This window comes from Xiphias gladius, chromosome 20 (genome assembly GCF_016859285.1).
Source record: "Xiphias gladius isolate SHS-SW01 ecotype Sanya breed wild chromosome 20, ASM1685928v1, whole genome shotgun sequence".
In the NCBI taxonomy this organism is placed as follows: Eukaryota; Metazoa; Chordata; class Actinopteri; order Istiophoriformes; family Xiphiidae; genus Xiphias; species Xiphias gladius.
In genome coordinates this window covers 4,230,661-4,247,343 of record NC_053419.1, presented here as the reverse complement: position 1 = coordinate 4,247,343, position 16,683 = coordinate 4,230,661, and the positions used below count along the sequence as shown (strand labels likewise).

Below are 16,683 nucleotides of genomic sequence, written 5' to 3'. Positions count from 1 at the left end.
TGTGCAAATTCCCTAACAAATTTGCAATTAATCACACTCCTAAAACCAATTGAGAGACAGTGAGCCTGGGAATTTTGGGGCCCATGGGGGTCTCGGGTTCCTTGATTACCTAATCAGGCTTGAAAGGATAGAAATATATGTCACAGTTTGAGGGTAAAAGAATAGAGAGTATCTTTTTTTAGAAGTTAGCAAATAATTTCAGGATTTTAAATGCAACGATAGTCTAAAACTATGTCAATTTATGGAGCAGATTACAACAGGTCAAATTTATAAAAGGGGGCAGCCTCTTCATTTTATTGTAGGACATGCAAAACTGGGTGTTTGTAAAAGTAGAGAGAATGAGATGGAAAACAGGGATGGTCACCATGTTATCAGTCTGTTCTCTTCAATGTGGATGGCTAGTCTGTGTGGACTTTAAAATTCATAGAGAAAAATGTAAATGATTTTTTCCAACGTTGGTGTTATATTGATATAACACCATCTCTATTCTAAATGAAAACTTAATGTTTAGTGTCGGTTTGAGATTAAATGTGTTCATGTTTTCTTATATGTCAGATATATTTGAAATGTTATATATAATGTACGACGTCACGGTTTGACTTTTTGTTGTATTGTATGGTAACTGTAGTGTGAATAAAGTTGTTTTGAGCATCACATGCTCTGTCTGTCTGTCTGTTAATCCAGCGGGCTGACAGTGAGGTTTCGCCCACCACACGCTCTCGCTCCATGCAAATATCACAAAATGTCGACCTGTTTGTCAGCATGCATGTGTGTGTGTGTGTGTGTGTGTGTGTGTTTCTGTCCATATGTCTGTTTGCCCTTTTATTTATAATTTGCCTCTTGTCTTTCTTTATGTGTTTTCTCTCTGTTCTCTGCCTTTCATCACGGCCCGGATTCCCAAATGTAAAATGGCAGCAGAGAGGGAGACGGAGAGGGTGGTGTACATTTTTAATGGAGGGCTTTTATATTTTAACGAGCCTTCCTTCTCTCTTTCTTAATTTAGTTCAATGAGGAGGGAAGATGAGGAGACAGACGGAGGAGAAAAATATAAATAAATTACACAGAAACTGATCTGCTGCCGGTGTGGCTCAAATATTTGCCATGAATCGCTGCCACACCCACTTACTCACCGCCCCTCGTATTCAAGGCATCTGATTGGACGGCAGATAAACCTAATTGTGAAGCCAATAACAACAAAGAGGCATCAGTGAAATGCTTTGCTTTTACAGTCAACAAGTAAAAAGTTTAATTTCTTAGCCGTGGCCATGAAATGCAGTAGAAAACCGCAGAAAAAAATTGGACCTTGAGTTATGATTATTTTGTCAAAGTGTTCACATTTGTTTTGGTTTGTTCTGATTTTTGTCAGAGCTGCGTTCAAGGACACTCTAACATCTGTGATTTGAGAGGAAAAAAAGACGCGCCGTTTCTGTGAAAAAGATACAGTAAATATAGTTTTTTTTTCTCCTGCCTTAAAAAAGTTGCTGATCAGCAGCCAACTCTCAAACCTCAGATGTCAGAGTGTCCTTGAATGCACCAACGGGGAGTTTTCAAAGCAGTCACCGCTCTCAACTGTATTACCACGCAACGCATAACAAAACAAAACGTGTCGAAAACTGTCCTCAGTGGTGCATTCAAGGACCCTTCAAAATCTGACAGCTGGTTGCTGACCACTACAATGACCAGCATCCTGTGAGCTACTATATGTCAGACATGCAGCAGCTTTCTGAATGCACCACCAGAGAGCATTTTAGGGGGGTTGCATACTGCATTCTTGCATGTTAAAGTAGCTTTGACAAAACAAAACTGAATATGGCCATATTGACTGTTATCATTTCTCTGTTTCATATCTCTGTAAGTTGAATGAAGTAAGAAAAGGAATGAAACCAGTGGGTGTCTTAAAGGAGGGAAATCAATCTTAACACGGCTGGATAATTTGGAAAATGCAGTGATGTATTTTTAGTGAAGCAAATAAAACATACAAAGAGCACAATTAATCATCATCTGTACTGCCTCCAGTCAGGTCTTGCCACACACCAAAGAAACTCTGGACCAACATAAAACATTTTCTGCTGGTAGAAGAGAGAGCAACACATTTTGCGTGTTTCATCAGGGTCACTTTTGCGAAACATGTTGCTGCCTCTATCACTTGCAGAAGATGTTTAAATAAATACCACGAAGTTTAAAGGTCCAGAGCTGAGGGTTTTTTTTATTTTTTTCTTGTTTGCGTGTCTGTGTATGTGTTGGAAGGCCTTTATTTTTGAACTCTTTTCAGGACCTTAGTTAGGGGAATATAAACATGTTTTATGCCAGAGTGCTCAATACATCATGCTTAAAATAGCGGTTAAAAGTAGAAATGCTCCCTGGCTTAGATCTTAGACCCTTTTTAACCAATAAGAGAACAAACCAAATTCTGAACGAGCATTTGATGCCGACTTTGAAAATTTTTGATGCTTGACTCTATGCACATAATGATAATTATCGTGCCAAAAAAAGTACTGATTTTCAATACCCAGGCATAGGTAGAGAATTACGGCATGCATAAGAATCCCAAATATTATGTACTTATATATTTTGATTACTCATGACTTTAAATGTTTATTAGCAGATTTTAACACCATTGTCTATGTTTTCCATTCGTTTATATGATATTTTTCTTCTCTGTTTGGGACATGTATAAACGCCATTTCAATAAATCAGATAGAAAAAAAAAGAAAGAGGAAGAGATAGAGGAGGAGCTAGAGGAGTAACTGTCATCTGCAATGTTGTTGATCAGTGCAAAGTGGGTTCATTTAAAATGCGTGTGTGGTTGTGTATGTGTGTAGTGCACTGATTACACAGGAAGACGAGAAAGAAGGGAATTTCTGGGTCAAGAGATGACACACGAACACACCAAGACACACACACACACACACACACACACACACACACACACACACACACACACACACACACACACACACACACACACACACACACAGACAGATTTGTCATGCAGTTGTAAACAGTACGGACAAGTCTCTGTCTGTGTCTGTCTGAGAGAAGAAAAATAAACTCTGTCAATTTACTAACTCTGCAAATTGTAATATTTCACCCTGTATTAGGTAGATTTCTGCAATTTCCATTTGTCGTTTTCGATTATTGTCGCAGTCTGAAAAAACACCCCTCTGCAAAAAGAAAAATTCAAGCAAGAAGTCCACTTTAGACTCTCATCAAAAAAACAATATTACTCAATTTTATTACTCTACAGAGCAGGTTGAGGACAATGCTACATGCTACATAAAGAAGACGTCAGAAGATTTAAATGTAAACCTTTTCCTGATGCTGGCACTAGAATAAGGGTCAACGGGTCAATAACGGACCATTAAAATATTAAGGGTGCATCCTCTGAGGGGCAGGAGCCTCATCAGAAAATTTCATGTCAATCTCATCGTTCAATTTTGATATTTGTTGTGTAAAATCATCACAAATCTTCCTTTGGTGCGGAGGAGTGTTCCAACAAGTCCCCCAACCTGAACGACCATATAGGTTGTTTGTTGCCACCCTCTGATATGACCCGTAGGAGCGTCTCCTGAAATAGCGCCCCTACGACGGCAGGCATACGGGCCTTTTGGCGTTGTGGTTACAATGATACACAGATGGTGAAGGTTGTGGAACAATCATGGTTAAAAGAAACAACATGGACTATCGGTTTCAAACAGGAAGCAAACAGGCAGTCTCCCGTGTGAAACTTCCACGTTCCTTTTTTTTACCCATCCATCCAACCCAGCCTCTCTATACTACATCACTTGACTTCCTCCTTTGCTCCCATCATAATTACTATGGTTGCTGGAGGTCACCTGATAACCAAACATAATTACAGGTTGTAATATGCCACTGGTAGAGACGACCTATGGGCTTGTTTTTTACAGGAGAACTGTCTGGAATATTTACAGCAAGATGAGATGGATATCTGACCAGTTGTTGTTGACGATCAGTGTAATTTTTGATATATTTTTTTTATTTTTAAGTTAAACTGATTAGTTTTGGCTTCAAAATGTACACAATTCAAGAAAACTCAAGCAAAGACAGAGAAAAATAGACTGGAGATCAAAGATTAAAATTGGGCAAGTTTTTGGTAACTATGACGTAAGTGAAAGTCATAATTACATGAAAACCTCTCAGTTTTGTTTTCTGTGCTGAATGCAATGCAGATGTGAAACTCTGTACATGCATATTTAAACTGGAGACTACATTGGTCTAACTTTAACACACAAACGCATGGTGTAACAGTCTCTAAACTGTACAGTCTCTCCTCTGTGCAAACTCACCACTTGACAGAAAGCACCTGCTGTAGCAATGTCAACACACACACACACACACACACACACACACACACAAATGGAGAGAGATCTCAGTGTTGCGGTTGGATTTCCATTGGAGGAAAAGTACAGCAACATTTTCCAGTGGCGGGATATGTATGTTTTGTTTTTTTTTAATTTTCCGTGTAATGAACAGAGTGAAGAACGACAGACTCCTCTGTCATGTAAAATGTCAATAAAAAAATGAGAAATGAAACAGAGGAAAATGGAGGGAAGGGAAAGAAGGAGGCCCAGGGAAGTATGTTATTTGGAAAAATGTTCTTATGAGTTGAAAATGTTTTTGTCAGGGCCAGATGTGTCGAACTGCATGAAAAAGAACTGAGAATTTATTCTTGTGTCCTGTGGCCTGCTTTCTTACATGTGAGAAATTTAAAATATTACATTTCATTGGTAAGTTTTAAACGGCATTAATCAATTTTTTCCAATGGGCCAATCCAGAATAAAATCATTTATATTTATTTACATTATAAATAAATATACATTCACTTTTTCACATTAAAATCTATGATTACGTTTTTTTTTAACATGTTTTATCATGTCATATGTGCACCTACTTATATTTTACTACACATTTTATTTAAAAATTCTTATTATATTCTATATTCTGAAAATAATCACCTGAATAAGGTATTTACAGTGTTATCTCACATTTATTACATTATTTATATTTATATTTTTTATACGGGTGCACTGTTAAATATTCTTTAACAGTCGACTCAAGGTCTACTTACCAGCCTTTTCGGGTCTTTCAGCTACACCTTATGGCAAAACGAAAACTGCTGATGTTAAGTGTAAGATGCCATTGAAAGCTCCAGAAAAAGCTAGTAGGTGGAACTTAATAAAATTTTTTGTTAATTATTCTTTAATAATTCAAATACATTTAGAGTTTTAAAAATATATTTGCATGCTAAAAGACGTTACGTTTTTGCATTTTGCGTCTATTTGAACTATATTTTATATATTCATGTAGGTGTTAGTAGTCTAAGGTTTATTTATTAACTTTTTTGTCACAGTTTCTGCCTTTTCGTGGCTCGACCTGAGACGCAGAACCATGTTGTATTAAGCAATTATCAAGGTTGTTTATTTATTTAAGTTTATTTATCAACTCATCTTCGCGAACTCGAGACTGCACACAGAGGCCCAATGATCACAACCTCCTTTCCTCATAAATATTCATATCACACAGCTTTTGAATACAAACATCGAAGGCAACATGCACGGAAACATCATTACCATACTATAGCACTGTATATTAGCATGCCATCCTGTAATTTATTCCTTCAGGAACATAAAGTATATGTTGAGGAGAAACACAGCAGCCCATTTTTTTCAAATGAAGGGTAACTATATAGAAAGGTTTTTAAAGGCAAAAAAAACAAAACAGAAATGAATGCTTTTCTCAAAGCATTATTGTTTTTTCTAGATATTTGCGGTTGTTTACTTTACGATGATCACGAGTTGAAGGTCAGAGTTCAGCATTAGTTGGGTTTAGCATTACATAACTGAATTAATTGTACAACCAATATATCAAATCAGTTTAAGAAATGCAAAGAAACCTGTCATTTCAGCCTCCTGTTTGCTTCCCGACTGTTTCCACCAGCTATTATGCAACATGGCCAGAAGTATGAGGACGTTCATACTGTATGTAATAGATGAACGCTGTCATTCCAAAACTGTGGGCATTAATCGGATGCTCTATGGCAGCCTCCAGCCTTCTGGGAAGGCTCTCCATAAGATGCTGTATACTGTAGCATTAAGATTGAGTCCATATACTTGTGGCCATTTAGTTTCGGAATGGTTTTAGAACAATGTCATATAAAGAAAGGTCATCATTATTATAATTTTTATTGTCATACTGGAGTCAAATGGAGGGCAGCAGATTTCTATCAGCTTATAGGAGTGAACTTAGTGACTGAGAAAAGGGAGGAGATGCAGAGTATTAAAAGGCATTACTGAGTTTTACAGCAAAGTGATGCAGATTATGATCCACTTCTCTTAATGTAACGCTGCTTAATGGAGAGAGAGAGAGCGAGAAACATTTTTTTCCCTTAACCTTTCCCCTCGTTTCAGAGCCACCATCCACACTGAGCTGAGACGCAGTGAAATTACGAGCATGACTTAAACACATCACCAGAGGCAGGCAGCAGAGGAGAAAACACATTTTAAATCCTTCACACAGGGTCTGGACGGTCAGATACTTTCTTCTTTCTCAGTTTGTTTTAAATCTGATCACATTTACTTAAACGTCTCTTCACTTTGTCCCTCTGCTGTCTGTATATACATACTGTATATGATAAGGTTCCATATAAAGACTGTCTGTAATCATTTGGGCATGCCTAAAGAAAACATAAAGCTAACTGACAAAAGAGAATGTTGGAACACGAGTGTATCTACTTCTGTATCAGCGTGTATCAGTTATTTACTGTATGTATTTGCTTGTGTGTACAGTGCATTCCTGCCTATGTATATGTCTCTCTTCCTCTGTCTCTCCCACATCAGTCTAGCACCTGTTTTCCCAGAGTTATGACCTCAGCCTGCAGGCGTCTCTGCCAAACACTGCCAAACTACATACAGCTGTGTGTGTATGTGTGTGTATGTGTGTGTAATCGCGCGCGCGTACGTGTGTGTGTGTGTGTGTGTGGGGGGGGGGGGTACATGTGGATGGGAAAATGAAAAAGGGACAGAAAATATGTAATAAAATAAATATGGAATAAAAATGTGTGTGTAAGTAAGAGAGGACATGTGTGTGTGCATGACAGAGCATACAAAACACACAGTATTCACATCTACCAGGAAGTAAATGGAAAAGACATGAAAAAGAAACAACAGGTGAAAAACAATGAAGGAATTACAGGAAATTTACAGAAAGATAATGGGAAAAGAAAATAAAGAAAGGAGAAAGAGACTGGAAAAGGAAGAAATATAAAAATGACAGAGAGAAAAACAGAGTAGTGAAAGACAGGAAAGAGGTGGTGGGGGAAAGAAAGACAGAAAGAAAGAAAGAATGTCAAACTTCAAACTATCAAACTTAAATACTTTTGGTACCACTTATGTATCAAACACTGTAAAGTAGCAAAAATTGGCACTGAGTGGATCATTAAATTCATAATATATCTGACGTCTTCTATGATCATTTGTGATTTAAATCAAGGTTTTGTCATTTTCACATTGAACAAAAATCATGATCTTTCCCTAATTCTTAACCAAGTGTTTTAGTGGAAGTGAGTCCCCACAATGCCTGTGGGCTGTCATGTTTGGGTCCCCACAATGTGATGATAACCAGCACCATGCACTGGTCTAGGATATTTATACGTCAGTGTATATAAATGTGTGTGTGTGCATGAAGTTATAGAGCTGGAGTGTTTTCAGACTTACACTAATGAGTCTGTTTTTCTATCAGCCAATAACCCAGAGCCCAAATAAACACACACACAAGGGTCCTAATGACAACGCAAGCAGCAATTTATGAGAGCCTGCGTTTGTGCGTTTTTAAAGACTCCATAAGTAAACAGTGTTTTTCAGCACACATCCTTCACTTGACTTTATTCTCTTTTTCCACTGGTTGCGTATGAACTGGCAGAACTGTAGTTGGAATCATTTCAAGAATAAACTGAAAAGTAGTTTGTAAAAATATTAACCTTAGCAAGAGGTAAACTTTAAATGTTTTCCTAGGTTAAACCTCCAAGTCAATTCATAAAGCTTAATGCCAAATCTGTATCTGGAGATGTCCCAAGAGCAAAAAAAGAGTTTAGAACAACCTCCGAAAAGCACTTATCTTAAAACTGCGCTAGTTGGGTTTTTTGGCCACTGGGGTGCAAAACTCCAAAACAGACTGAACATCACGCACATTTGTCGCATTTTCAACTTATTAAGTTGATGAGGCTAAAATATTACTAAACAGGCAGAGCAACAGTATCATCCCATTGGAGTCGTTTTTGTGTCTGTCTGATGAAGGTAAGACCAATATCCACCCTCCTATTAGCTCCTGTTTTGTCTCCACCAACTCCTGGGAAAAATATCTGGTTCTTTAGTTGCATGATGCAAGCTGCACTCTGTTTACCAGCTAGTTACGTTTGCTGAGAACAGCTGCTGGAAATGAGGTTGATGAGAGTCCCGAGACTGAACCAAACAGTAAATTTGCCATAATCCTAGCGCTGCCCTCTAAAAGTTGATGAGTCGATGCATCAGTCGAGAGGACGAAGTGTGCTGTGTCATTGTACACCGAGCAATGCAGGAGCAACGGCACAGCAGGCTGTAAACTATACAAACCGAGGGCTGTCTCAAAATGACCGAAGCAGAAAACTACCGGCGCTCTCAGCTCCGCTGCTGTCAGCAGCCCAGCAGGAGAGACACTCTGGGGTGCACTAGAATCTTAGAGCTAAGCAATGAACAGGTCACATACTTTTGCTTCCACTGACTGTGTGGAAAACTGATGTTTTCACATCTCAGATGATGAACAACATCATCATAGACATTAAAGCGTGAGTCTAACAAGTAAAGCATGAAAAAGGAAAAAAAACATAAACCAATGAACCAGAAGCATGTGACAAATTAAATATGAAAGACGACCCTCGCCCCTTGAGTCGATGCATCGGTTAGAAATGCTGACTCTAAGTTGACTGGAAATCTCGTTCCTGGGATAGACCTACATAACACACCAAAACTATGAGCTAAAAGGGGCTAAAAAACTCAGTAGAGCTGCAGGGATAGATTTAACTCTCAGAACTTTCAGAACTGTGAGTGACACCCCTGTCATTACATAGAGTCATTTCATTTACTGTTTATGTAAATTAGCGCAACTTTAGGATGGAAGAAGCAGGGAATACATAAAACACACATAAGAAAGGAGAAAGACAAAGGTGAGAGGAAAATGTGTGTGTTTATCCTACACAATGATGCAGCACTGACCTCCAGGAGAGAGAAAGAGAGAGAGAGAGCGGGACAGGTATGCATGAGAAGAAGATAATCTCTGTGGGAGACCGGCCAACGCACACGCACACACACACACACACACACACACACACACACACACACACACACACACACACACACACAGACAGCCACTCCCCTCTACCACAGGTGCTCTCCATTTAGAAAATAACACTTCAAAGTAAATGCTTTAACAAAGAACAGCACGAGAGGGACAAAGCTCCAGAACTACTTTAGTGAGAACAGGGGGAAGCTACTGCTAGTGTCCCCTGCAGGCTGCAGTGCTCATTACAGCCTTAATACTAAACTGTTGGACAGAAAAAAAAGCGTGGTGAGGCTATGACTTGAGGGCAGAGAGGTGTTAAAGAGGCTGCAACAGTGCGCAGAGGTTCTTGTGCCTTAGCTTGGATGAACATCTGGTGTGTACACATACATGTGCATATGGACAAATGTGCAACGCAAATAAAGAAAGTAGGTCTGACTGAACATTTTCAGGCAGCTGAATGTGTTTATACTGGTTTTATAATGCTCCCTCTCTCTCGTCCTCCTACATCTCCTTATGTCACACAGCTGTTTGGTTCTTTATGTTTATTGTTTCAAGTTGACTAAGCCAAAAGTCTTAAATATGGAAAACATTACTGCTGTCTTACTTCATGTTTTCAATTCAACATTTTCTCCATTCTTCCCCTCCCCTCTCCTCTTCTCCTCTCCTGTTTCCTTTCTTACTCTCTCATTTCCTCCTCTCCTCTCCTCTCCTCTGCACTACCCAGGGCTGAGTATGAATATTATCTTTCTGTAAACGACCTTGATATGTTTCAGAGGATGTGGGGTGTAGATGGGGCGTTTTTTTGTTTGAGGGGGACTAAACTGGTTATCTGTCTATGATAAGGACTTTAAATGTTATGCTTTGATGTAGTTTTAATGGGTGGGTGTGTGCTGGGTGGCTGAGTGATGGATGGATGGGCTGGTTGCCATTTTTTAATAGTGTGTCATACAGTGCTGTAAGTAGTGGTTGGTAGACATGTTTTAAGTGTCCTCTCCTGTTAATAAGTGCCACTATTTAACTTTAGCATCTGGAATTTTCTTCTTCTTCTTCTTAATAAACCACATAAATAATCTTAAAATACTATATTCCTGTGATTTTATATATAATGTCCCCTGTGTTTTTCAAATATCAATGCCAGCCTTACTTACTTACTAGGGAGATTTTAATAATGAATATGATCCCTAATAACATATTAAGGTGGATATTTGTGCATAACTTTTACACTACCTCTGACATCACCTTGACACCCTTCACCACGATATAAAAACATGCTCTCAGGTCCTACCATGAGGGAGTGCCTGTTGGCCGACAGCAGTCCCGTCCCGTACCCGCTGCCCAGAGCACCCATGGCACCGTTGTGCGAATGTGCGGCCCCGATGAGGCTGTGCATGTCACCGTGCCCGCTGGTCATACCCGTAGACGGTCCCACGGCGTGGCTCCGCAGTACATGGATGGCATCATCCAAACGCTCCAGGCGGTCCTCAATACGACTTTGCTGCAGAACGAATGGACAAAGAAGGACATGAGAAGCCTGCTTCCTTTCTTATCTACATCGGTAAACTGATGTAGCTCTGACTCTCAACATTCATCCTGAGGTGTAGTTTGGTTGTCCGTCCCCAACATCCTGATGCCTGTGATTTATTAGAAGCCTCTGAAGATTCCACAGATTATGAGGGAAATTATTGATCCTATGAATAAGTATTGTTTGAGTTTCCAAAGCCCAATATATCTTATTCTTCTGTGCCATCGAGTTCCGTTATTGTCCAAAACCTTGTTTATAATTAGCACACCTTCATTACCTTGAACACACACACTGTAGTTTATTTAGAGAAAGTAGCACATACACTTTCCCGCTGCCATAAATACTCACGAAAGCACCAAATGTGTATTAATCCACCTCTACATAGTTCTCAATATTTAGATGTTTTACCCCGGATTTAGTAACGTGCTGAAAACAACAGTGCAAGTTTTAGGATATTACTGAGCCTTTTAGCTTGTAAAAAGTTGTTGAGCTAACCCCCCCGGTTACCTCAGTTTGCTAGCGATCTAGTCAGGTCCTTGGAATTTATACTGTTTTGTGCAAAGTACTGGAAGGTGATGGATAGATTTACACCGAACCTGGTGACTAGGAAACACCAGTTTTAAGGTAAGACAGCTGACCCTGTTACTGTGTGTTTAGACTCTGTGATCATCGCCTTGTTGATCAGTGTGCTACTTCTTTGACAGCTAGAGGTGCAGACTGATGGTTTTGGATGGAAAATGAATCACATTATTACACTTAGAATTTTTATGAGAATGAAACTCACAAACAGAGCATATTTTCAAGATCCTGTGTGGCTGCTCATTCATACTTATTAAGTCCTGAACTGACACAGTTTGTTATGAGTTTTGCCTGTATACAATACAGTTTAATAATGTAATGCATCGGGCACAAGATCTGAAAATGCAATGACAAGTGCAATACACAAATTTACTTTCAAACAGAATTATGCCTGGTTGGTAGTAAGTTGCTTTATTTCCAAATGTCCATAGTTAAGCTATCACGACATTGCGGTGAAGTGTATTCTACCACCCTGCTGCAAGCAGGATTGTTTATGAGCGGCAAACCTGTCTATACAATGGGGGTGAATGGAATTTAGTTTGTGCTGCTCACAGCTTTGAAAAATTGTCTTTAAAAACTCAAAAGCAAGATCATTTTCCAGATACGGTTCCCCCTGTTATTCCATAGACCTCCGCAGTGTGAACAGAGGTTTAAACAAAATTATAAGTAAAAGACAAGCTGCCTTTCAAATTCATTTTAAAATGATTTAACCACCACAAACACATGTTATATGTTACACTGTGGTATATATGTTATATTTAGACATGTACACAATGGTTGCGTGTGTGTGTGAGTGTGTGTGTGTTTTCATACCAGAGAGTGCAGCGGAGCCTCGTAGTTTGGCGATGACGCTCCCTGTCCACCGTTCCTCGACCAAACAGCTGAACTGGCGGCTAGGAGATAGGAGACAAGGAGACATCATCAGGAGACGAGATGGAGAGATGTTTAGTTTAGTTTGAAGTGACGTCCTTTCCTATATTCTATGACAGACTTCAAGCCTGCCCATGGTGTACCCTGCGTCTCTTCCAATACATGCCGGGATACGCTCCAGCCTCCTGTGACCCTGCACAGGATGGATGTCTGAGTGTGGATTAGAGCCAAAACCTCCTCCCCTATTATATGTTACAAAAAGAAACCACTCGACGTACAGCGCCAAATCCAACACAAAACGTCTTTACACTCGAGGAGTCTCTCATCATATCCACTCATGGTGCTCGGACATAATAGACACAGAGATGTGCAAGAAAAGACAAAAACAAACCAACATGTATCTCATAGCAGAAATGCTAATATCAGGCTTTTGTTTTTGAAAAGGTACAAGTGGTTGATTAGCATGGGCCCTCTGCAGAATAAACAAGCCTTGTGTCTCTGTTCCTTTCATCTTTTGTGTTTGACAGCGCTCTGAAGGGTTGTATCTGATTCGACAGGTCTCATTAGCTGGTAGACAGAAGAGAGACAGAGGCCTGTGTGAATTTACATTAATATGAGGATCTGAGAGATAATGGACTGGTGCTGTACAGAGTCATTTCAACAATGTTTAGGTTTCAGAGGAGAGACAAATTTTGGCTTGGACAGGAAACCACACATATAAGCTGTAAAGGCCCAGTCACACCAGCAAATAGCGCAGGGTAATTCATATGCACGTCTTCGTGTGATTTGTGGAATATGGTAGTGTCGCATAGCCCCCTGAGCTACTTCCCATCTTTTCTGTACTGTGCCATTTACTGCCCTATGACATTTTGCTTTCAGATTTGCACATCATTTCATTCAAAGAGTTACATCATCAAAGGATCTGCACTCGAAATCTGTGCTGATCCTGCTAATCCCCTTGTCCAAATTTGGAATGAACTGATTTTGCTGCAGAATTTTCAAATGTTGGTGTGATCACGCCTTGAGGCAAAACAAGCTCCAAACAAATGTTCCACTGCTAATGGCTGCTATTGCCAGAGACATTTATTTTTTACTGCATCCTCACAGAGACAGACTGTATCTTATCGTTTTTACTACAAGTGAAGAGTTTAGAAGCAGCTTATCAAGGATCAACTTCGAATCTGAATCATACACAGCAATCAGCAACATTTAAATGATAACATGACTTGAAACTCATGAACCTGGTTAACTCTGATCAAAACTTGGTGTCGTAGATATATCATTAAGTATAATGGCCCATTTCTCACTTGTATAAAAAAAAAACATGTATAAAGATAAAGCTTCAACAATTATTTTGTTGGAATAGATTTTTCCAGTTTTAAAATCACAAGCGAAAACTTAGACAGCCCAGTTAGTGATGTGTTCATTCAGTCTAGTGTCGCTATCATTCACATTTATGTGTGATGGCTAAGTTGCAATCCCAACCATCTGGAACCCAAAGGGAGGTGAAGCACCCAGATAGCACTTGATTTCTTATTTCTTCTTCTCTCTGATGTCCTCTTCTCTTGTATCTTGTTTTCCACCTCCTTTCTCCTATTCTATGCATTTTGTTTTCTCTACTTGTTTCCTCTCCTCTTCTTTCTCTCTGTTCTTAGCTGCCCATCATAACCCTTCTTTGTGGTCCTCCTCTGTCCTCCTCCCTTTTCCACTTCTTCTCTACCTTATGTTTCCTATCCTGTCCTTTCATTTATTTCCTAATTTTCTTATGCTTCCATCATGTCTCATCTCCTCTCTTATTTTCTCTATCCTTAGCCCTGCGTTTTGTTCCTTTCTTTTTTTCCTCTCTTCTCCCCTTTGCCCTCACCACTGATCTCTTCCTTGTAGCTCTGATCTCATCTCATTAGCTCATGTTTCTCTTTTTTATTGTCGTTCCATTTTGTCTCGCAGTCTTTTCTCTCCCCACTCCTTTATTCATATTACATGCTCATTTCCATATGCTAATTAATGAATAATCACCTGGGTACATTCATGTGCAAATACAAATATATGTATTAAATGGCAGGGTAAATTATTACGAGTCCAACACCCTCGCAGAATTAGCCTTGGATATCAATTTGCATGTAGTTTGCTCTAATAGGCTTCATTTCTAATTTGTAAAAAGTGGAGTAATTCTGACACAATGATAAACACCAATTATGGTTTAGCAGGCAATATCCCAGGCAGCTATAATGGCGAGGAGGAGAGGAGGAAGAGGGGAGGGGGCTTGTGTTCGCAGAGCCGGTAGGTTTGTGAACAATTTGTCAAAGTGGTGCTCATAATTAAAGCTATCAGTCACAAGGCGTGGCAAAGAAATATCAAACGGTGTGTGTAGCAGCGACAATTAGAGACAAATTCGACACAACTATTATTAGGAAAAGTCATTTTTCACTTTAAGGAGCGGGGAGAGTTTACAGCACCAGCCAAGGGGAGAAGTAATTGGTGGAAATAAGAAGAGGAGGAGTGGTACAGAGAGGATACACAACAATTATTCATTTGTTTTTCATGGTTTCTTTTTACGCTTAGGGATTGTGCTTCTGATAAAGAACAGGATTCCCTTTAAATTATAAAATCAAATATATAGTTGAAGTTAAATGTGCGTTAAAATTCACATTTCCTTTCTTTCTCTTCTTTTACCTGGAGCTGCAATTAAGTCTTCTGGGGCAAGTCTAAGTCAATTCTCAAGTCATTTGAAACAAGGTCAGGTCAAGTCTCAAGTCATTTGAAAGCAGTTTATGTCAAGTCTCAGACTGACTCCTGTCCAAGTCTTAAGTCAGCTCTGCTTCTTGCTTCTATGAATGTTGGTTCTGTGCTGCCTTTGTGTTGACGTAGTGTGTGTGTTGCTATTAGATGGCGAATGCCATGTGCTCACCTGTGAGGGTGGGTGGGGAGCCTACTGGGGTGGAGGGATTGGACGAGAAGCTGTTGTTCGTGTGGTCTGGAGAGTAAATCTGGAAAAAACAGAAGAAAACTCAGTGACAAGTACAGCTAGAAAGCAACATAAAGATAGAATTAAAGTAATATGTTAGACTCTTGAAAAGGCTTGAAATAAGATTATTCAAAAGACTAGGACAGGAAAAAAAAGAATTATAAAATCATTTTTGCATTATTCCAGGAGTGAACAGGTCTCTCAAATCCATATGTGCGTGTGTGTGTGTGTGTGTGTGTGTGCTGTTCTTACCGATGCGAGCGCTTTCCCTAAGGCGTCTCCTGTCTGAGAGCTGCTGGCTGCTCCGCTCTGTGCTCGGTTAGCTGTGACACACAGATATACCCACACACACACAAAAAGAGGGACGTATTCTTGTAAATGAGGATGTTGTTAACTACATATTTTAATTGTTCTGTCTAATTGTACACCGTCAGTCCATCCCTTCCCTTCCACATATTCATTAAAACTGAAAATTACCCCTTTCGCCTGGAAGCTGTAAGAGGAACTTCGAAAAAATGCAGATTGTCCAGGCGCTAACTAGACACACATTTAATTCAAGAGACCTAGTTGTACCATGGACTTCTGACAACTGACTGCCGACCATGATCCTTTTCTGTGAGGCTGTTTACACTCTGACAGATGGTGTGACACAGTGTATATGACAGCATCCTCTCTTTTGGACTCTCCAGCCCTATGTTCCCTCAAAGGTCAGCACTGTGAAGGCAATTTCAGAGTGGCGCAAACTCTCACGTTAAAGTTCACCCATGTTGAACATAGTTTGAAAGTTATGTGAGGATTTACAAGAGCTCTGTGCTTGATTGCAGTGATTCCTTTGAAATTAATTGATTTTGATCCAAATCTTTGCTGTTATAAATGGTGGTGCAACCCGGCTCTTAATAAAATAATGTGACAAAAATCAGAAACAGCATTCAGTGGGAACTGACATTCAATATCTACATTTACTCACATTCTAAGTGACTGACAGCGTGTGTGTGTGTGTGTGTGTCTTCAAATACTGGATTTAGATACAACAAAATCTGTTTCACACACTTGAAGACCACAGAGGCCAAAGAGGAAGGAAGTGACCTCACAGGACCAGATGAGCGCCCACACACACACACACACACACACACACACACACACGCACACACACACGCACACACACACTGAGGCGGAGAGACTGATATGCTCATTCCTCCTGATAGCAGATCCCAGATGGAAAGTTTATGCTCGCACAAACAAGTTAGACAGCGCACACACGTATAACACAGCAAAAACACATCTTTTCATTGCAAATGAATCCATTACATAGATTGGCAGGGCTGGACTTTTTTAAGCAGTTAAGACACACACACACACACTGAGGCGGAGAGACTGATATGCTCATTCCTCCTGATAGCAGATCCCAGATGGA

At 39.7% G+C, this 16,683-nt stretch overlaps 1 protein-coding gene across 6 annotated transcripts in view; it reads right to left on the bottom strand.

The window, feature by feature from the left end:
* LOC120806285 (transcription factor 4-like) overlaps positions 1 to 16,683 on the bottom strand; it is a 241,426-nt gene that overhangs the window by 18,435 nt on the left and 206,308 nt on the right. For all 6 annotated transcript variants that reach the window (XM_040157267.1, XM_040157263.1, XM_040157264.1 and 3 more), the window contains 4 exons: positions 15,522 to 15,592; positions 15,213 to 15,291; positions 12,248 to 12,327; positions 10,619 to 10,828 (listed from right to left, as the gene is read on the bottom strand). In XM_040157267.1, coding sequence (XP_040013201.1) covers positions 10,619 to 10,828; positions 12,248 to 12,327; positions 15,213 to 15,291; positions 15,522 to 15,592 — 440 coding nt within the window. The remainder of the gene's footprint in view (positions 1 to 10,618; positions 10,829 to 12,247; positions 12,328 to 15,212; positions 15,292 to 15,521; positions 15,593 to 16,683) is intronic.